General features: G+C 43.6%; 1 protein-coding gene and 1 long non-coding RNA gene across 4 annotated transcripts in view; one reads left to right on the forward strand and one right to left on the reverse strand.

The window, feature by feature from the left end:
* Nucleotides 1-5,540: 5,540 nt before the first annotated feature.
* On the forward strand, nucleotides 5,541-19,957 carry LOC139758135 (uncharacterized). 3 transcript variants are annotated; one of them, XR_011714768.1, is made up of 11 exons: nucleotides 5,541-5,667; nucleotides 6,792-6,884; nucleotides 11,681-11,980; nucleotides 13,308-13,438; nucleotides 14,679-14,816; nucleotides 15,224-15,293; nucleotides 15,690-15,844; nucleotides 16,900-17,011; nucleotides 17,305-17,413; nucleotides 17,572-18,877; nucleotides 18,935-19,957. XR_011714768.1 is itself a non-coding variant. In XM_071679284.1 (10 exons), the coding sequence occupies exons 2-10, from the start codon at nucleotides 6,827-6,829 to the stop codon at nucleotides 17,801-17,803; spliced, it is 1,305 nt and encodes a 434-aa protein (XP_071535385.1). In that variant the 5' UTR covers nucleotides 5,541-5,667; nucleotides 6,792-6,826; the 3' UTR covers nucleotides 17,804-19,957. The 3 variants fall into 3 exon arrangements, 2 of the variants coding, with proteins under 2 accessions (XP_071535385.1, XP_071535386.1); XM_071679284.1 differs by having other exon boundaries at nucleotides 17,572-19,957; XM_071679285.1 differs by lacking the exon at nucleotides 11,681-11,980 and having other exon boundaries at nucleotides 5,550-5,667; nucleotides 17,572-19,957.
* A 1,199-nt stretch (nucleotides 19,958-21,156) lies between these two features.
* The window catches only part of LOC139758136 (uncharacterized), a 2,410-nt gene continuing 2,234 nt past the window's right edge, over nucleotides 21,157-21,332 (reverse strand). Inside the window, exon 2 of the long non-coding RNA XR_011714769.1 lies at nucleotides 21,157-21,332. This exon is cut by the window's right edge and continues 1,857 nt beyond it. This is a non-coding gene — a long non-coding RNA (uncharacterized lncRNA).

Below are 21,332 nucleotides of genomic sequence, written 5' to 3' on the forward strand. Positions count from 1 at the left end.
TTCTAAGTATCCCATCTATCCTCAGATGATTATAATAACCTTATATATCTTTGAAGGCAAGATTATAACATGTTTAAGTTATACTTAAATTATCTATAGTTTTCTATTTTAAGAGATTTACAGAAAATGTCAACGGATAACTATAATAGATAAGATAAGCACTGCCCTGAACAGAGGTGTAAAAATAACAATCTAAAAAGTGTCAGACGTGAAAAAAACATGTACAGTGTTGGGACTGCGCTGTACTACGTTGTAAAAAAAACCATGAACATGAATATATTACATTATACAACACTTGAGTTGTATTCTATCAAAAAGAGTAGCTTTGATATGGTGTACAGTGGTATGGTGTACAGTGTTATGGTGTACAGTGTCATGATGTACAGTGTTGACGGTATAAAGTGTTATAATGTACAGTGTTATGGAGTACAGGAAAGATGGCCAAAGGACATCCCTTAACGTTGGTCTGTCATAAGAGGCACATCCTGCCTTAGTATGTCACACTGCTGGTACACTGTAACCTCTGCATGTCATACTGATGGTACACTGTGACCTCTGCATGTCACACTGCTGGTACACTGTGACCTCTGCATCTCATACTGATGGTACACTGTGACCTCTGCATGTCATACTGATGGTACACTGTAACCTCTGCATGTCATACTGATGGTACACTGTAATCTCTGCATGTCATACTGATGGTACACTGTAACCTCTGCATGTCATACTGATGGTACACTGTGACCTCTGCATGTCACACTGCTGGTACACTGTAACCTCTGCATGTCATACTGATGGTATACTGTGACCTCTGCTTGTCATACTGATGGTATACTGTGACCTCTGCATGTCACACTGATGGTATACTGTGACCTCTGCACGTCATACTGATGGTACACTGTAACCTCTGCATGTCATACTGTGGTAAACTGTAACCTCTGCATGTCATACTGACGGTACACTGTAACCTCTGCATGTCATACTGATGGTACACTGTGACCTCTGCATGTCACACTGCTGGTACACTGTAACCTCTGCATGTCATACTGATGGTACACTGTGACCTCTGCATGTCACACTGCTGGTACACTGTAACCTCTGCATGTCATACTGATGGTACACTGTAACCTCTGCATGTCATACTGATGGTACACTGTGACCTCTGCATGTCACACTGCTGGTACACCGTGACCTCAGTATGACTTTAGTGTGACATTCTGCTAGCACACTGCGACCTTCTTGTGACTCATAGCGGCACATACCACCCACATAATGAAGATGTCTACCTACATACCCCTACATATTAAAAATGTCTTCCTACATACCCCTACATAATGAAGAAGTCTACCTACATACCCCTACATAATGAAGATGTCTACCTACATACCCCTACATAATGAAGATGTCTACCTATATACCCCTACATAATGAAGATGTCTACCTACATACCACTATATAATGAAGATGTCTACCTACATACCCCCCCAACATGATGATGTCTACCTCCATGCCCACCACATAATGAAGATATCTACCTACATGTCACTAAATATGGCTGATTACGATATAGGAACATATAACACAGAACAATTGTTAACAGTTCGCACCTACTACATGCCATCTCAACCAAGAGAGTGTTGATGAAACACAGATTCTGAAAAATACCTTTCAAGAACCTGAAGGGAAAATTCTTTTATCCTGTTTCACCCCTGGGTTTTGCCTCACCCTGGGTCCTTCCCCCGTCAGCCCGCGTCTTGCCTCACCCTCCAGCGACTCCTGACGAAGGGCCGAACTCGCGTCTCGTCGTCAGGAGGAATATCCTAGAGTGATCCAATCCTTACACAATATTGTGAATGGAAAGATTCATTCCTTACACACACACACACACACACACACACACACACACACATACCTCGTAACTACCCCGTCAACATGGTTACTGCTAGTTTCAGCACACTAACATGTTCATACTCATTCAGTTATTACATATATGAAAGAAATGATTCCTTAATACGGACAGACAAATAGTCACATTATCCCTTAATACTGACAGACAGAAAGACACACAGAAACGTTTGAGGCAAACCTAGTCAACAAGCCGTAATATTGGCAGGGCTGGGCCATCACTGTCACAATGAACGTATGACTGACCCGACCCACCAGTGTCATAATGAACGTAAACTTGGCCCATCACTGTCACAATGAACGTAAACTTGGCCCATCACTGTCACAATGAACGTAAACTTGGCCCATCACTGTCATAATGAACGTAAACTTGGCCCATCAGTGTCATTATGAACTTATAACTAAGCCACCAGTGTCATAATGAACGTATAAATGATCCACCAGTGTCATAATGAACGTATAACCGATCCATCAGTGTCATAATGAACGTATAACCGATCCACCAGTGTCATAATGAACGTATAACTGGCCCACCAGTGTCATAATGAACGTATAACTGATCCACCAGTCATAATGAACGTAGAATTGGCCCACCAGTGTCATAATGAACGTAGAACTGGTCCACCAGTGTCATAATGAACGTAGAATTGGCCCACCAGTGTCATAATGAACGTAGAACTGGTCCACCAGTGTCATAATGAACGTAGAACTGATCCACTAGTGTCATAATGAACGTAGAACTGATCCACCAGAGTCATAATGAACGTAGAACTGGTCCACGTGTGTGGAAATCGCTCTATTTTATCACACATGTTCGACCACGCAGGGAAATACGAAATTCCGGAGTCTTGGTGTAAATCAAACGGGTTTATCGCTGGGGAAGTTGCGAGAGTTGGGGGTCCAAGTCGATATCTGGCGTCGGTTAGGGACAAGAGAGGAATAAACGAGTATTGCGAAATTAACAACAAAGGAATATAGAAACAGTGGTGTAGAATGTTAAGGACAAGGCAGGAAAGGATCGAAAACCTTTCCATACATTCATCAGGAGTAGAGTGGTCGTTACAGAGCAGGTAATTAGTCCCAGGGAATCAGAGGGAAGGATTATACAAGGTGATGTGAGGGGTATGTCAGGAACTGACTGTCGTGTTCCCACGTATTTTTGACAGTGGAGGGCACTGTAGCCTCTACACCAGCGAGACAGATGTACGCATGCAGAGGCCACAATCACCAGGCATTGTTTGAGCATCGTAGGTTTTAAGGTCTATAGAAAAAGGACCATACGCATGTATTATCTACATTATGAGTGTCTGTACACAGCGCGAAGTCTTATGAAGTCTACAAATGTTACTTGAATATGATATAAAAGGACCAACGTTGAATGAATAGGAAAAGAGAAAAGATATTAAATATCAATAATGGCCAACAAACAATCCTGCCTTACCTAAAATACATAAAACGTAACAGATACATAAAAATAAAAGAAAGCAATCTCTCCCGAACACGATCAGAATTCTACAATTCAGCGCTAAACATCCTGACGTTAAAACATACATTCAAAACCAAATGAACAGGTCGACTGTAAACCTATCGAAAAAAGACATCTAAATACACACTAGCTCTGTCGCTACCATGACTGGTACTTACATTGGGGTTTCTTCCTGTAGGCCAGGTGGGACCCAAGTGTTAACAGAGCAGCGTTTCTTCCAGTACTACTGGCCGGCACGGAGGAGCACCCTGCCGACACCTTGGCCACTTCCGTGTTGTCAACAAAGACGGTTGGCTAGTTAGACGAGTCGTTGGTGGTGTTCGTGGAAGGTGTTCGTGGAAGGCGTTCGTGGATGCGCGTCTTAAGGCGTCGCTGCTTCGTCTTCCTGATCCACATAGCATCACAAATGTAGATAAATGACAGCTGCAACACCGCAGGAGCGATATCCTTCGTCTTAGATATGATCTGGAGTGTATTTGTTGCTTTCAGAGACTACCCTAATGTTGATATGTGGATAACACTCGAGTAGATGACATTGTATAGTTCCTTCCACGACACTGAGCACCTCATCTGGCCAGCGTGGTTCTGTGCTGGCCAACAGAAGCTCATACAACAACCGATTTCTAAATCCTGGCGAGCCCCTTCTATTCTCTAAGAACATACCCACTAAAATATAAATGAGGTATCGAGGTAGCTATTGTGTTGTTTTTTCCTCTTAGATATTTTTTTTTTTTCATTAAGGTTTGGAGCAGAACTGTCTAGATGTTTTAAACATGAGCTTTAACATTAGGTTATTTAACGCTGAATTGTAGAATTCTGATCTTGGAAAAGTTTCCTTTGTTCAGGAAATCAAACAGCATCAGACCACTGGGTTCCTTTGAGTCCGTCTGTGATAGCGGAAGATGTATGGAAATCACAGATCATTGTGGTAAGAGCAGAACAAGGTACATATTACAAATAGAAAGAAATATATCATATACTTTTCATGTAGCTAAGGAGGAGGAATTAATGTTAGCAGTCGATCTGTATGGAAACGTTTATCAAGTCTAAGCTTATGGTATCTATGGTACTTTTTTTCGACCACTCTATAACTAAACAACCCCGTTGAAGAAAACGTTTCTCACCTCACTCGAGGTAAAACGTTTGCCCCCGAGGATGAAACCATGACTATGAGGAAAATTAGACGAATCTACGCAGGTCATTAGATCGAGATTATCGAAGTTTTCGATACTTCTGAATGCCTGTATCAGATCACCCCTTAACTTTCCCTTTCTTCTGAACTAAATGGATCTAAGTCGTTTAGTTGGGTCTCATAGGGTTTGTTCCTCAGTCCGGGACTCAACGTGAGTAGCTCGTCTCTGTACACTCTCCATGCTGTCTGCCTAACCTCATGTATAGAGGACCAAAACAACACATGCCGGGGATACACGAGTGACTTGTAGAGAGTACGTGTCATTTCCCTGGACTTCAATTCAACAGCCCTACCTAAACATCCAAGAATTTTGCTCGCCTTTTCGTTGGAGCTGTGCACTGCTTACTCGACTTTAGATCACCAGAGATTACAACAAGCAAGTCTCTTGCCTCATTTACCTTCTGTGGAGTTCAACAGAACTCACAAACAATCCACAGTGATGCTTTTCCTCTTATGATTGCGTTTTACAAGGCAACAGATCCACTGCGGGTGATATATATATATATATATATATATATATATATATATATATATATATATATATATATATATATATATATATATATGTATATATATCTTTTTCGGTGTGTATATGTATGGAGGTCGTCTATATCCATATCAGCTATGGACAGACGTTACCGGAAACCCGTGGCGCCGGCTGCTGGCCCCCTGTCGTGTATCGGGCTCGCCTCCCCTCCCGCTAACAACAAACTGGGATTTTCTAAGATAAATATTTATCTCTCACCCAATAATGAACGGTTTCCAAGCGCATCTCTGGCGTGTAATCCATGGCCAATCATTGGCCAACAGTGGCCAATGACGTCTCTTCCTCCCTGGCAACGCAGAACGAGGCAAAGACGTTGATTGGTTGAATCAGTCAGAGCCAATCTCTCATTTCTAGACCAAAACAAAAAAAAAGGGGGCAGGGGGAGTGGCTAGTGTGTGGAGCGATGTGACTGGAGGAATGTCACCAATTAAGGCGAACTCCGCAGCGGGCAGAGAAGCTCCGACCTGAGGACATAGATCACGAACAGACCTGGGTCAGAAAGCCGTGAGCTCCAGCCAGCGACGCACATACAGGAAGGTACGTCTGACGTATTATTACTACATGTCATCCGTAGGTAGGCTTGAATTCCATCCACGTGTACTACATCTATAAGTGCCTGGCCAGTGTACATGACTTGTGACGCTGGGAGAGTCATTTTATATGTACTTTTGAAGTACCAATTTTAAGTAAACATGTACATAAATCGTACCAATCCTAAGTTAACATGTACCTCCACTGCACCAATCCTAAGTTAACATGTACCTCCACTGCACCAATCCTAAGTTAACATGTACATCCATTGCACCAATCCTAAGTTAACTTGTACATCAATTGCACCAATCCAAAGTTAACATGTACATCCATTGTACCAATCCAAAGTTAACATGTACATCCATTGCACCAATCCTAAGTTAACACGTACATCCATTGCACCAATCCTAAGTTAACATGTACATCGATTGCACCAATCCTAAGTTAACATGTACATCCATTGCACCAATCCTAAGTTAACACATACATCCATTGCACCAATCCTAAGCTAACATGTATATCCATTGCACCAATCCTAAGTTAACATGTACATCCATTGCACCAATCCTAAGTTAACACATACATCCATTGCACCAATCCTAAGCTAACATGTATATCCATTGCACCAATCCTAAGTTAACACATACATCCATTGCACCAATCCTAAGCTAACATGTATATCCATTGCACCAATCCTAAGTTAACATGTACATCCACTGCACCAATCCTAAGTTAACATGTACATCCATTGCACCAATCCTAAGTTAACATGTACATCCATTGCACCAATCCTAAGTTCATACTTGCGTCCAGTACTCACACATATCTGTTATCACCTTCCTCAAATATGTGTATGTGTGTGTTTGTGTGTGTGTGTGTGTGTGTGTGTGTGTGTGTGTGTGTGTGTGTGTGTGTGTGTGTGTGTCAGAGTGGATCGTGCGTTGTTCTTGCGCCTGATATATTGCAGAGGCTTGATGTACGTGATACTAGAGAGAGAGAGAGAGAGAGAGAGAGAGAGAGAGAGAGAGAGAGAGAGAGAGAGAGAGAGAGAGAGAGAGAGAGAGAGAGAGAGAGAGAGAGAGAGAGAGAGAGAGCAGACTACAACGGTTTACATAAAGGTATCATTGCAGACTACAGGACGCGGCCGAGTATACGGTAGACCACGATGGGTTCATCTGTGCTGAAGTTCTCGCTGCTATTGCTTCTGTGTTACGTCTGGGCAGGTGAGACTGTGCCTCTCTATGCCGTTCTTTCCCAGCTGGTGGTAATATTGCAATACTTGCCATGCAGCTGGTGGAAATTTTAATACGTGTCATGGTAATGTTAAGTGCTTGTCATGAAGCTGGTGGTACTGTTAAGTAACTGTCATGCAGCTGGTGGTAACGTTAAGTAATAGTCATGCAGCTGGTAGCAATGTAAGTACTTGTTATGCAGGTGGTTGTATTGTCAGGACACGTCATGCAGCTGCCGAAAGAAAGCTGCATTTCGTAGTCTCTAAGTTATCGTCAGCGAGTCCTTTTATGCTGCCTGTTCGTATCACAGTGATGGTGAGTGCCTATTGCCATAACCTGTTGCTAGAAACAGCTTGCAACCAACAGAAACAAGCGGTAGCAGTATACTACATACAGTGGTGCATCCACCATACAACATAGTATCCAAATAGGCTAAATATCGACAAAACACTCTCATCCGGTCAACTATACGTAATAAAACTGGGCACAACAATTCCTCCCACCCTATCCTGGACACCCTACATTATCAAGCAGGGCAAAGCCTGCTTCCAGAGAGGTGAGGTTGAGGTGAGGTGAGGGGGTATTGCACAGGGGCCGTGACGTTTTATAACTGTCAGGGGTTTCATTCGCCTCAGGTCTGGGGCACTGGTCGCCCATCTGAGGTGGATCTTCTTCCACCTCTCACTCAGGTCGGAGGTGGATCCGAATCCTTCTACTCTATTACCTCTCTTTCCATCACCTCCCATCAGCCATGGTGCTGTGTCCGCTCTCCCTCTCTCTATCTTTGTTCTGCAGGCATGATTTCTACCACTGCCTCGTGAGCTGTTCATGTGTGTGTGTGTGTGTGTGTGTGTGTGTGTGTGTGTGTGTGTGTGTGTGTGTGTGTGTGTGTGCCGGTCACCAGGGCCTGGGCTCGTGGAACGCGACTGGCTGCAGCTTCATATAGTCTCTGTGAGGAGACCGGCCGTACGAGGGTTGGCCCTTGACGCACCTCCGTCGTCCTCTTCCTCTTTCGCTAACCTTTTGAGCTTTTAAGGGTGCGCTCCGATCAGGAGCAAGAGAAAAGACAGACTTGTTTGGAGCAAGAAGGTTCTCGACGGGAGTGCTTTCATTTCACTTCATCGCAGTGTAATCACTTGTTGGCAAAGTCCGGAAGCACCACTTTCACCATATGACATAAATCTATGGATTCAAAAGACTGATCTGTCTGTTACAAAAATTTCACTTTAGAAATTGTCCCGTAGGTCGACAACGTTATTTTGGGACTACCAGTCGAAATCTCTTGAAACAGCTTCTTAAGGTCTTCAAGATAATGATAAGACCATACACGCTTTCACTGCATGTATGGCCCTCGCAAGTGTTAATTCTATAAGTACAAAAATTTCAACAAAAAGCTATTTGTGGTTGTTGTGTAAAGAAAAACTTTCTCAACTAAAATGTCGAAAAATGAAAATAGAAAAAGTGTCGATCAAACGATAATATTTTACGTATTCAGTAGCAATATATAACGCTGAAAATTTTTACAATCTCACACAAAAGAATAGAGAAGTATCCCCCTAAACTTTATTTTTCTGTGGATATCAATAAAAGAAAACGTATTCTACAGAACGTGTAACTAACTTAGATTCAACACGTTAATCACTTTTGCCACTCTCTTAGACTGTCACCCATTCGGGGATTAGAGCAGATTATTCCATTGATTTATTTGTCTCTCTTTTCTCATTTTCTATACCGTATATATCTAAATTGCAACCAAAGTAAGAAAAACACGTTTTCTCCGTTCGATTTTCAAAAGTTTGAAGGATTTGTTGAAGTATGAGTCTTTTGTTTATTTGTCTAATTCCTAATGCTATTTCCATTTGCTAGACGCCTTGGAAATAAAATGTTTGACATATAGAAGAGGAACGCCTCATCTTACTAGGCTGAACTTAAGCGAGCCAGAGAAATACAGATTAGTAAGACTTAATGTTACTGGTAGGCAACTTCGACCAGAGAGGTATATTACCGGTACTACCCGCCTGGGTATTAGGAGAGTTAGTGACACCAGCGTAGGGAGCCAGCATTTATGTGGTTGTCAAGTTGCACTCCTTTGACCTAGGTGATTATTTTTCCTTTCTGCCTCACCCACACGTGGGCTGCTGGCATTCTGTCCACAAATATACAATATCTCCTTGTCGTACATAACACATGACAGCACTTAATTCACATAACTCATTCTTCGGAGCTCTACATTTTCCTGCAGTGATCACTATGCACTAGCCTTGCCGTCTGGCGGCAAAATGGTAGGAACAATAGACAGAAGTAGGTAGGAACATTAGACAGAAGCGTTAAGTAGAAACAATATGTAGGATTATTAGATCAGAGCGTCTGGCAGAAGTAGTGAGTTGGAACATCAGACAGAAGGAGTAGGTGGGAGCCTCTGAAAACGTGCGAGATTTGCCAGTGGCTTGTTAGGGTGGGGCACTAAACGGTAAGACGTGAAAGTGAAGTTTACCATTTATGGAAACTCTTTTGCTGTGGCTACCCCACTTAATAGAGTTTCCGAATGAAACTGGAGTCTGAGATAAAGAGATAAATAGAGCATGGCTTACTGTAAATCGTCTACTTTTACAACGAACACCATGCACAGTGGAGACTAACGCCATACAAAAATCATTATTAATGTTACGTCTTATATAGCGACAATATATGGCATGAGGACACAGAAAGTTATACAGTATGAAATATTTGTATTTTGGTAAGCATTTTCGCTCTGTTTGTAATATATCAATCGCTCTTTGCCCTGGTACGTCGAGAGAAAACTGAATAGGACGATATGAAAGCCAAGTAGTTTTGTGTTGCGATACTTACATATAAAGATTCAGCCTGCGAATGGAAATATGTTTAATGGAAATGATCAAGGGTAAAAAGAAGAAAAAAAAACCAATCCCAAGATAATATACTACAGGCATTCCCTCATTCATCATTCACCTCGCCCCAGTTCATTCATTTATTATAAATCCTGGCGAACCAGTCAACAATAATAACACCCCATCTATGAAGAAATTCAACTAATGTTAAGTTCCTGCTCTTTTTCTTTCTTTCTATTGCCATGTTTTTCTCTTACTAGTAAGGCCACCCTAAAGATGCGTAAAAATCTATGTCCCCTCGTTTGACTAGTTAACTCGTAATGATAATCGTACCGCGAAGGAAAACAAGATGATTTGTAACACCAAGTGCTTCAGAACTTTCACTAACTTGGAAACATATATTGATAAAGTTCCAGTTTAGGGGCACCAGAGACATAAGTTATACATTTGGATGATAAGCATATCAATGAACCTCTTATACTTGGTTGAAGTGATTGAAACCAAAGGAGCTTGATGTTTGGCATTACTGTCCCATCTACGAAGTGATAAGGTAATCAGGTAAAATGAGCCTTTGAAGTAAGTAAAACATTTCTGTAGATAAACATAGCCTATTGAAATCTCATTAAATTCAACCAGGAGCCAAGACTAACCTTAATTAATAGATAACCCCTATGATCTTCAGTTTTACAGTCGAAGTTTACCTAAGGTTATCTGTCACTGGATTAGTGTTATTGTTTACATGCAGCAGGAGAATGTAAACACACTCAGCGAACAAAATTCCTAGCAAATGAGTGAAAAAGACATCATAACATTCATTTTCAATAACATCGAAAGTAGAGTAAATTTAGGTCACTGTGACAAGTTTACTAAGGTTTTCAGAGGTTCTGTTGACTTCTTGTGATATTTCCCTAATTATCATTATCTATCACAGTTGCATAAAATGTAATGCTCCAAATCACGTTCTCCGGATCTAAATAACTTACATTATGTGCCGAGTTTAGTAACCTTAAGCTATTTCTGTGGTATCCGTGATTTGAACGTTATCTAGATATGGACAAAGAAAATCATCCCAATACTTTGCTATGATATTTCCAAGAATATTATAAGTTTTCAATTTCTTTAGAGTTTGTGGAGGGATAACATTACAGACATCCATACATTAATTGATATGCTATGAATAACAACTCCGAGGAATAAAACAAAATTGTGAGACTTGTTTTTCATTCTAATCATATCTTTCAGAATTTTCAGTCTTCTGAAAGGTACAATACTCCAGTCGTTGACATGTTTGCAAACTGCTGTCTCATAAGACACAAATGGCTTATATCCTAAGTTTAACCACTGTTATGCTGTACACATAGATGTCACAAAAGGTGTCCCCACTAAAACACATATTTTCCTTTTTCATTCGTATGATTATCTAGAGAATGGGAATAGCCTTTTCAGAAAATGAGAAATTGTTTTTGGAGAAAATGGGAATTTGTTTTACAGAGAATGGGAATATGTTTTCAAGGAAATAGGAATATATTCTTGAGAGAGTGGAAATATGTCTCCTAGAGAAAGGGAATACGTTCTTTAAAGAATGCACGAAATACTTCCCTACTGGGAGTCAGCTGGTGACCATGATCATCTTGCGAGGGAAATATGTTAGAGACAAGGTTTATTAAGGAACACGACGTCACTGACACACACACACACACACACACACACACACACACACACACACACACACACACACACTGTTCAATGAGGACTTAGCTGTGCTGGAGCCTGTGAGACCTGGTTGGTAGACCACTGACTGACTCACTCGTGTTCTCCTGACATGACTGGTGCAAGAGGGTGTGATGAGACTGACCTGTAGTGACGTGTGGACCATCTTAGGGACAAACCAGAGACCATCCTTTTCATGAAATGCATCGGTATCGCTTTCCTCACCAGCGTCCGTGACATCAGCGTCGACGACAGCTGCGTCCGTGACATCAGCGTCGACGACAGCTGCACGGACGATGACCTCAGCAGAGGCGACATACTCTCCACGACCTACGACGACAACCCTTCCTCCAGTCACGAGCACATCCTCCACAGCACAGGAGCTGTCACCCTCACCACCATCACCAACGACACTTGTAGCCTCCTCGACCGCATCGCCTCCACCATGGTCGACACAAAGCATGCCAAGGGGACTCACTTCATCAATCCAGTTCATTACGACTCAGCCAGTCTATTTCACGACACCAGGTTTATGATCATTGCTAGTACTATTAGTTTCCTTTCTGAATATATATTGTTCTTTTTTTCATGACGACACCTTAGCTCGCCTGCCAAAAAAAAAAAAAAAAAAAAGGACCTTGCTCTTCAAGTCACAAAATAACACAGCAGTTCAGTGATGTCTGTGTGTCCCTCCCTCACCTGGAGGCTACTAACAGCTCACACTGGGGATCCTCTTCACTGTAAAGCTCCTTTGCCACTAGTCGTGCAGCAGCAGCAGCAGCAGCAGCAACCTGCCTTTAAAAAGGGTCACATCGTACCTTTTGGGAAAGACATAACATGGGTAAAGGTTTCTAAAGCTTAGCGATGAAAGGAGACAGAACAGACGTCTTAACCACCTATTCGTATTGGCTGTAAAGGATTTTGGCTGGTAGATGCTTAAAGATTCTAGAGTCCTCGCCATAGACAATAGATATTGCATAGCAAAATAGCCATATGGCTGACTGAATGATTCGTAGAATGCAAAGGTAAGTACAGAGTTGCCCAGGTCATAGGTACGGCATTCCAAATTTTCCCGCTTTGGTGAGTGTATTTCTGTGTACAATTCTATAGCAACAGTGTGGACCAGCGCTCCTGTGTAGACCAGGATGTCAAACCTCAATGATTTCAGTATCTTCTGCTTTCAACCTGTGACCTGCCTTGGTGGATCTGCAGGAGCGAACTGCCAGGTTAGAGAGCATGGGAAGACATGACAGGGCTTTCCTGTCTCATGAATTGATATGGTTTCCAGTGACTATTTCTACCATGTTTTATTGTATGTGTGTCCTCATGTGCGCCATGCCCGTGTCCTGACTGGTGAAGTAGACATTAAAAAGGAGTTGCAAAAATGCTTTTATCATATAGGTAGTTATTGGATATCAGTAATGGAATGTTAAAAAGTCTGGTAATATTCTCAGATTATGTGAGTTCTGATGTTAGATAAAGAGAGGATTGATCGAGTATATATATATATATATATATATATATATATATATATATATATATATATATATATATATATATATATATATATATATATATATATATATATATATATATATATATATATATATATATATATATATATATATATATGTAGTTGAAAAGAGAGATATCATATACTGTAGACGTCTTATGATTTTCCTTGAATATGACCCGACAATAACCTTTACCCTCTCTACCTATCTACCCACATCTCTCCATTTTCTCCTCCATCTACACCCTTTCTACCTCAACTCCTTCTGCTCCCCACTACCCCCAACACCCTCACATCCCCACACGAGAGCCCAATGTGACCCGTTTGTCCCTCCCTCCTCAGCTCATGCTACATGCCCAGAGGCCGACCAGATCCACTGTGGCACCAGCGACAGATGCACCAGGATCAGGTACATCTGTGACGGAGACAACGACTGCGGCGACAACAGCGACGAGGCCACCTCTCTCTGCAATGTAGGTGTCGTGGAGAGACCAGCTCTCTGTGTTACGTAGGTGTCGTGGAGAGACCAGCTCTCTGTGTTACGTAGGTGTCGTGGAGAGACCAGCTCTCTGTGTTACGTAGGTGTCGTGGAGAGACCAGCTTTCTGTGTTACGTAGGTGTCGTGGAGTCACCATCTCTCTCTCTCTCTCTCTCTCTCTCTCTCTCTCTCTCTCTCTCTCTCTCTCTCTCTCTCTCTCTCTCTCTCTGCAGTGTAGGTGTCGTGGAGGCACCTCAGTGTCGGGAAGTGTCGTGGGGGTACCTCAGCGCCAGGAAGTCGTCATGGGTGCACCTGACGAGGGTCAAACATTCCCCTGTAGTGCGTGAAAGGTGTCACTGGAGCAATGAATGATTCTTTCGGCATAAGTGGTGTCATGAAGATGCCAGGTATCTGAAGGCGTGTCAGAGTATCAGGGTGTGTCTGAGATCTTAAAAGGGTTGGTGTCAGGTGGTAACAGACAGTGTGAGGCGGTCGCAGACAGTGTCAGATGGTAGTAGGGAAGTGTCTGAGAGGTATTGTATAGGAAGTCAGGACAGTAAGTTGGTTGCTAGTATACGTTACTGGAAGCTGAGAAATCTGAAGGTGTGATGTAGTTGCAGGGAAGGTGAGATCGAGTATGGTCCTCACAGAGTCATTGGAGCAATCAGGCATGACCCATCAGATACGCAAGAGCATAAACACCCTGCATAGGAGGATCGAACTCCCTCCATCAGATACAGTCGTTGGCTGGGAACACCCTAATTGCATTCTTGAGGTTAGTCTTAAAAGCTTGAGGTATTTCAAGTAGCCTCTGTGTTTTATAATTGACCCTTTCACATCTACGTTCGCTAAGATTTTTCGGATACCCTTACTGTTCCCTCAGCGGATCAATTCGTCATGAACCATCAGGTTTTCAATCATCTGGGTTCCCCATGACCCTGTCATGTGCCTGAGTCATGACACGGTTGAGCCAGTAGGAGAAATTTTGGTCGTGAGTGATCTAGTATGCGGAGGTAGCCACTTGAAGGCGAATAGGGAAGGAGACTAGTGTGTGTGTGTGTGTGTGTGTGTGTGTGTGTGTGTGTGTGCTGAGCAAAGCAGTTGGCTGCGCAGAGCTGGTCCCCACTAATGAGAGATAACCCCCACCACACCCCATGATAACCCCCACCACACCCCATGATGATAACCTTACCTCTCTAGCTAAGAGCAGGAGTGTGTCTCTCTCCCTGACGCAGGTGTGGAGGAACTCCGACTGTGAACGTAACACCGTCCTGTGTACGAGGCACGGCCGCTCCGACTGCATCACCATCAGCCACTACTGCACCATCAACAACCCTCCTTGCAACGGCACGATGGACCCTCGCCTCTGTGTGGTACGTGCTTACCCAACCCTCCTCCCTTGTCCCAGCACTGGTCGCCAGGTAGACTCAGACAACTGGACGAATAAAGTCATAAAAGAATCTCCAAAAAAAATATCTAAGATTTGTAGATTATAAGATCTGTAAGGAGTTCATCTTTAAAAGAAATGAGGGTTTTACTTTTATTGTTTATCACTATAATACCTTAACAAAGTTATCTCCTGGATAAGATGGATAAATACTTTAATCCCATTATCTTTCTTATATAGGCTGTTGTAATCATATGACAAGATGTTAATCTGATAATGCAATGGTACATGCCTGTGTGTGCGTGTGTGTGTGTGTGTGTGTGTGTGTGTGTGTGTGTGTGTGTGTGTGTTGCTCAGGACTAACATGTCTACCTCGGCCCAACATGTGTACAGATGCTGCACGATGGCAAGATCCAGCCACTGCACACCATCCAGATCCCTACCACTACGCCCGAACCCACAGGTAAATGTGACCCGCCTCCCTCACTCCCTCCTCCTTCCTGCCCGCCCTCACCTTGCTCCCCCTGGCTAGTCTGCATCCCCTAAGTTCTCGTGGATGACCTTGCGTCCCCCGGGTGACCATCTCATCCCATGGATGACCTCACTCACCCAGATGACCTGGATTTGGGTGATATCCTTCCCATGACTCATCTCCTCGCCTCACCTAATCTACTCATTCTTACTCACCTGCTCTCTTACTCCCTTACTCTGTTCCCTTGCTAGCCCGAAATGTTTTTTTTTTCCCTCAACTGTTGATGAAAGATTGGGACAACAAAGTGGTCAAATGATACGCACATACATACATACATATGTCTATACACATCCATATACATGATTGAGAATTGTGCACGAATTGCAGAGCCACCGACGACCCAGCCTTCCATCCACATCAGGGAGGATCTGTGGACGGAGGAGTTCCTCTACCAGCTCAACGGCACAATCCGCCACCCGCAGTGTCCCCAGCTCTATGCCAAAGTGGGCGACCAATGTCTCTCCATCTTCTTCATCGGCAACGTAAGTAGACGCCCCTCTCGCCTCTGGCGTTCTCCTAGGGGGAGGTCTTCCTCCGAGCCAGATGCTACAATGTGTGCAAGTGTCTATTGAAGACATACAAAGAGCGCGTCGCCTGTCGTCTTGGAGGACAATTGTACACGATACGGGGTAACTGAGGGAGGGAGGTATAGGAGTTGTACATTGTGGCTGTGGATGAGTGAGAGGAAGGAAGGAGATGTGGACTTAGCCAGTCTTCACGTGGACCAGACTTGCAGAACACTTGTGTGACCTTGTGGCCTGTCGGGTGCTGTGTGACCCAAGTGGGCCTGTCTTGTCGGATGCTGTGTGACCTACTGACCTGTCGGGTGCTTCGTGACCAATGTGGCCTGTCGGGTGTTGTGTGACGCGGCAGATATTAATCTCACCAGAGAGGATGCAGCTGTATGAATCGTTCCAGCTTGATGACCCATTTCCTGTGTGCTCTGTGGCAGCGTAGCCCGAGATCTGGTGTATGGTGGGAAAACTGCTCGCTCTTGACCTAACATTATGACTGTCTAAAGGTTCGTGCCTCAGGAAATGTATGGGTCTCTTCAAACAGGGCCATCCGTGCGAACGATAGGCCATGCTCTGAACTGTGGCCCCCTGCATGAATGGTAGGTCATGCTCTGAACTGTGGCCCTCTGCATGAATGGTAGGCCATGCTCTGAACTGTGGCCTTCTGCATGAACGGTAGGCCATGCTCTGAACTGTGGCCTTCTGCATGTACGGTAGGCCATGCTCTAAACTGTGGCCCACTGTATGAACGGTAGGTCATGCTCTGAAGTGTGGTCCTCTGTGTGAACGGTAGGCCATGCTCTGAACTGTGGCCTTAACACTGTATGAACGGTGGGCCATGCTCTGAACTGTGGCCTTCTGTATGAACGGTAGGCCATGCTCTGAAATGTGGCCCTCTGTATGAACAGTAGGCCATAATCTGAACTGTGGCCCTCTGTATGAAAGGTGGGCCATGCTCTGAACTGTGGCCAACCCTCTGAACACTGGCCCGAGATCTAAACGGTGTCTCACTCTGTCCACAGTTGAGCTGGATGGAGTCTCGTGCCTTCTGTCAGGCCATCGGCGGTGATCTCTTCACTATCACCAAAGACTTGAGTAACTTCGTTACCATCCTCCAGCACCTCAGCTCTCATAGTAAGTACCCGTTTCCCTTCCACACACACACACACCTATGTATATAGATAGACGATCAAGCACCGGCGCTTTTTTTTTCTTCTTCAAATTTTTGACTATTGATAAATAGGCTATTCATCATATGCTTATTCGAGATGATATAACCCATATCTATAAGGCTAATGTGTATGCTTAGAACTCCTGCCGTAGGCATGATGTATCATGGAATTCTCTCATGACTGCTGACGAGAATGATGACCGCTAGAGGTCATTGACGAGAGATTGGAGAGTGAGACAGTCTTCTCCCTCCTCAGAGATGACGGCGGACTTTTGGGTGGGCGGACGATACCTGAACGAGACCCTGGGCTGGAACTGGGTGGACGACTCCCCGCTGCAGCTCGGCTCACCGTACTGGGCTGTCAGGTGAGTCTCCCACCCACGCCACAAGGTGGCCCTGGGGAAATCCACTCTGATGCTATGTCTGCTTCCACTTGCGAGGAACCTTAGTCACTTAACCAAGCCTTCGAGAGGTAGCTTTTACTGACCATCGCTCCCGTGTCTCCCCCCCTCACCCCTTACAGGCACCAGACACAGTGCACGGCTCGGACCATCACCTACAACATCCTGAATATGACCACCGAGGCCAACGCAGGCAGCTGCTACCACTACGCTCAGGCCCCGAGGACCCCTCCGGTGGGCCACTGCACCGCCATCACCTACGAGCATTACTACTACATCACCGACGAGGACTGCTACGCCAGGAAGAGCCCCCTCTGTGTTCTGCCGGCCGAACACCCGAAACAGGCTCTCTAAGAGCAAATCTCCAGCCCGCTGGACTCTCTCTCTCTCTCTCTCTCTCTCTCTCTCTCTCTCTCTCTCTCTCTCTCTCTCTCTCTCTCTCTCTCTCTCTCTCTCTTTTCCGTCTGGGTCGACGCCACAACCCCTTGGGCGTGACGGTGCGACCCCCCACTGAAGACTATGGTACGACCCTTGATGACGACCCTTTGAGCACGATCGGACGACCCTTGACTACAGCGGTACGACACATGGGTAAGGTGGCTTATCTGTTTTGACTGGGTGTTCCTTGGTCAGGTCAAAGACAGGGTCATCATACCTAAGGGTCATACCTTTGTGCTCAAGGGATTAATGCGTAACTCACGAGGAAATCCTTCCCGTGCTAGCAAATCTAAGGGGAAAAATCCTACCTTTAGCACCAGGTCTAAACCGAGTCTTCCTAAAAACAGTAGGGTTTATTATCTGGTGAAATCCGTCCTATATAACGATCTGTCCAGGGAAATCCGTCCTTACCAACCATCTGTATAAGGAAATCCACCCAGTACCACCATCTGTCCAGAGAAATCCGCCCTTATCAACCATCTGTATAAGGATATCCACTTAGTACCACCATCTGTCCAAGGAAATCCGCCTTTGCCAACCATCTGTATAAGGGAATCCACTTAGTACCACCATCTGTCTCGGGTAATCCACCATTTAACACCTTTCTAGGAAATTCCAGCCCATATCCACCTCTTACAACCATCTGTCCACTGAAATGCATCCTATACAAGTGGCGCTCATTCTCATACATATCAGTTACGGCGATAAAGAACTCCATTATTAGACATCCCAATTAATCCACAACAGAAACTGAACGTCGACATCCTCAAACTGACGTAGGGCAAAAGTTTTACCCTCGGTCGTCAAACGGGAGAGGCAAGCTACAGTATGAATTGTGCTACGCTGCTAAAGGTAAGCGGAGAAAGATATTTGGGTGTGATAACTCTGGCGACCAAGACCCAAGGGAACAGTGCACAGACCCAGTGGAGAAGTGTGATAACTCTGGCGACCAAGACCCAAGGGAACAGTGCACAGACCCAGTGGAGAAGTGTGATAACTCTGGCGACCAAGAACCAAGGGAACAGTGCACAGACCCAGTAGAGAAAGGTGAACCAAATCCTTGGATTCATAGGTGGGGCTTTCGATCTTAATTCTAAAGAAAATCATCTTCATACTTTACACGTCGCTGGTGTATTTCTATCTTGAACTGCCTTTCGTTTTGGTCAACCTACGTGAGTTAGGGGATGATACAGAAGTGGGTTACATAGTTCAATCCCGGACTGAGAAATAATAAATCCAGTGAGAACCGACGGAACGACTTAAATCTATCTAGTTTAGGAAAGAGAAGGTTAAGAGGTAATCTAATACAGGTACTCAGGATCATGAAAAGGGATTCGATCATCTCGATGGTTCGAACAGGCTACTGAAGCACAGGTTCCTCTGATTACACTCGCCGTGACGGACGAACTCGCTTGGGCGAACGTTTCACCTCGACTGAGGCGAAGCACCTTCTCCTCAACAGGATTGTTATGATATGAAATGATTTTGACCAATTATGGCAGTTGAAAGGAGTGGTATGGATGACGAATAAGGTTGATAAAGGCTTCACTTCAAACCCACGAATACCTCTACCTGCGCCAGCTTGCTATATATATATATATATATATATATATATATATATATATATATATATATATATAGAATCTTTGAAGGCATTTCTCGTTGACACATCTACATGTCTTTCCATTCATAGCTCTCTTCACATTCACGTAAATCTTCGAGAGAACTGAGTATTCTTTCGTTTTATCAAGTCGATTGCATTTCTTCGTACCTGTCCACTGAAATTCTTCCTATATAACCATCTGTCCACAGAAATCCATCCGACTCAGCCATCTGTCCACTGAAATCCACCTTATGCAACCATCCGTCCGGTGAATTCCACCATATATAGAAGCCATCTGACAGAACCATCTGTTCAGCGACCCTGTACAACCATTTCTCACAGCTGTTCTTATGCTCCTTAGAGAGAGAGAGAGAGAGAGAGAGAGAGAGAGAGAGAGAGAGAGAGAGAGAGAGAGAGAGAGAGAGAGAGAGAGAGAGAGAGAGAGAGAGAGAGAGAGAGAGAGAGAGCGTACCATAGCAAGGCCTCTTATCCAGGGCTCGGTAAATGTACTTGCTCCTGGTTGCCTTTGTACACACAGCTGCAGTACATCATCTGTGCTCAGTTCAGTACTGTACTGTCTCTCTCATCTTGGCCTCCTCTGATGGCCAAAATGTTGATGTACTTGAGGTTAAGTTTGCCTGTTGAACAAACTTTAGATCAACAGTTTAAGTAGTTAGAGTCTAGTAGTAGTTCGTGGTAGGGTTAAGGTGCCCAGTCACCTGTATACTGTCTCATCCCACAAATTGGCGTGAGACAGACAGGGGTACCAACCGCGACTGCTTTAGGATATTATTGGTTGACCAGTGCTACCAACCTTGTGTTTATCTTTAGAACCTGAGACATTTTTTTTTTTTTGAATCCTTTTGCCTCTTTTGTTTATGTAAATGAAATACGGACTATGATTAGTTGTTGCGGACTAATAAATGCTAAGGAAAGATATCTCTTTATTCAGCCTATCTTTTATGTATAATTATCTTTAACAGACGCCCGTATATATGTGTATATATGAGTGGTTGGGCCAGTCTCCGTCTGTTTCCTTTCGCCACCTCACTGTCGCGGGAAACAGCCATTAAGTATAATAATAAGAAATGAATGTAATATAATATGATACATATTACCCCTGGGGATAGGGGAGAAAGAGTACTTCCCACGTATTCCCTGCGTGTCGTAGAAGGCGACTAAAAGGGGAGGGAGCGGGGGGCTGGAAATCCTCCCCTCCCGGTTTTAATTTTCCAAAAGAAGGAACAGAGAAGGGGGCCAAGTGAGGATTTCCCTGAAAGGCTCAGTCCTCTGTTCTTAACGCTGTATTAGTCTTGTATAAATTTTTCTCTTGTCTTTTCCTGAATATCTCGTTTTTATATATATATATATATATATATATATATATATATATATATATATATATATATATATATATATATATATATATATATATATATATATATATATATATATATATATATATATATATATATATATATGAACACGAGATATTCAGGAAAAGACAAGAGAAAAAATATTACAAGACTAATATAGGAGTAAATGGGGACCAAAGGTTATGGCAACATGATAGCAGATGATCTTACATGGCAACATGACAAATGACAAATAGGCTGAGCATTTAACTATGGCAATACTTGACACGTTGTGATGACGAAACACTAAATGATAATGAGAATTCTTTATTCAGAATGGTTCATGATTATGGCAATACGGGAAACACAATCATGGAGATGGCAACAGTCCAGAAAGACTCATTGGAGATGGCAAGAATCATGAGTATGGCGACGCTACTCGTCTTCAGTAATCACACTTACACATTCATTTATTACGTTGTGATGA

This window comes from Panulirus ornatus, chromosome 29 (genome assembly GCF_036320965.1).
Source record: "Panulirus ornatus isolate Po-2019 chromosome 29, ASM3632096v1, whole genome shotgun sequence".
NCBI classification, from domain to species: domain Eukaryota; kingdom Metazoa; phylum Arthropoda; class Malacostraca; order Decapoda; family Palinuridae; genus Panulirus; species Panulirus ornatus.

Excerpts from the sequence above, each read along its gene's own strand:
- LOC139758135 (XM_071679284.1), top strand. The coding sequence starts at position 6,827 with ATGGGTTCATCTGTGCTGAAGTTCTCGCTGCTATTGCTTCTGTGTTAC. Across the intron at positions 14,817-15,223 it reads TGGACCCTCGCCTCTGTGTG|ATGCTGCACGATGGCAAGAT; the intron begins GTACGTGCTTAC and ends ACATGTGTACAG. Across the intron at positions 17,012-17,304 it reads CCAGCACCTCAGCTCTCATA|AGATGACGGCGGACTTTTGG; the intron begins GTAAGTACCCGT and ends CTCCCTCCTCAG.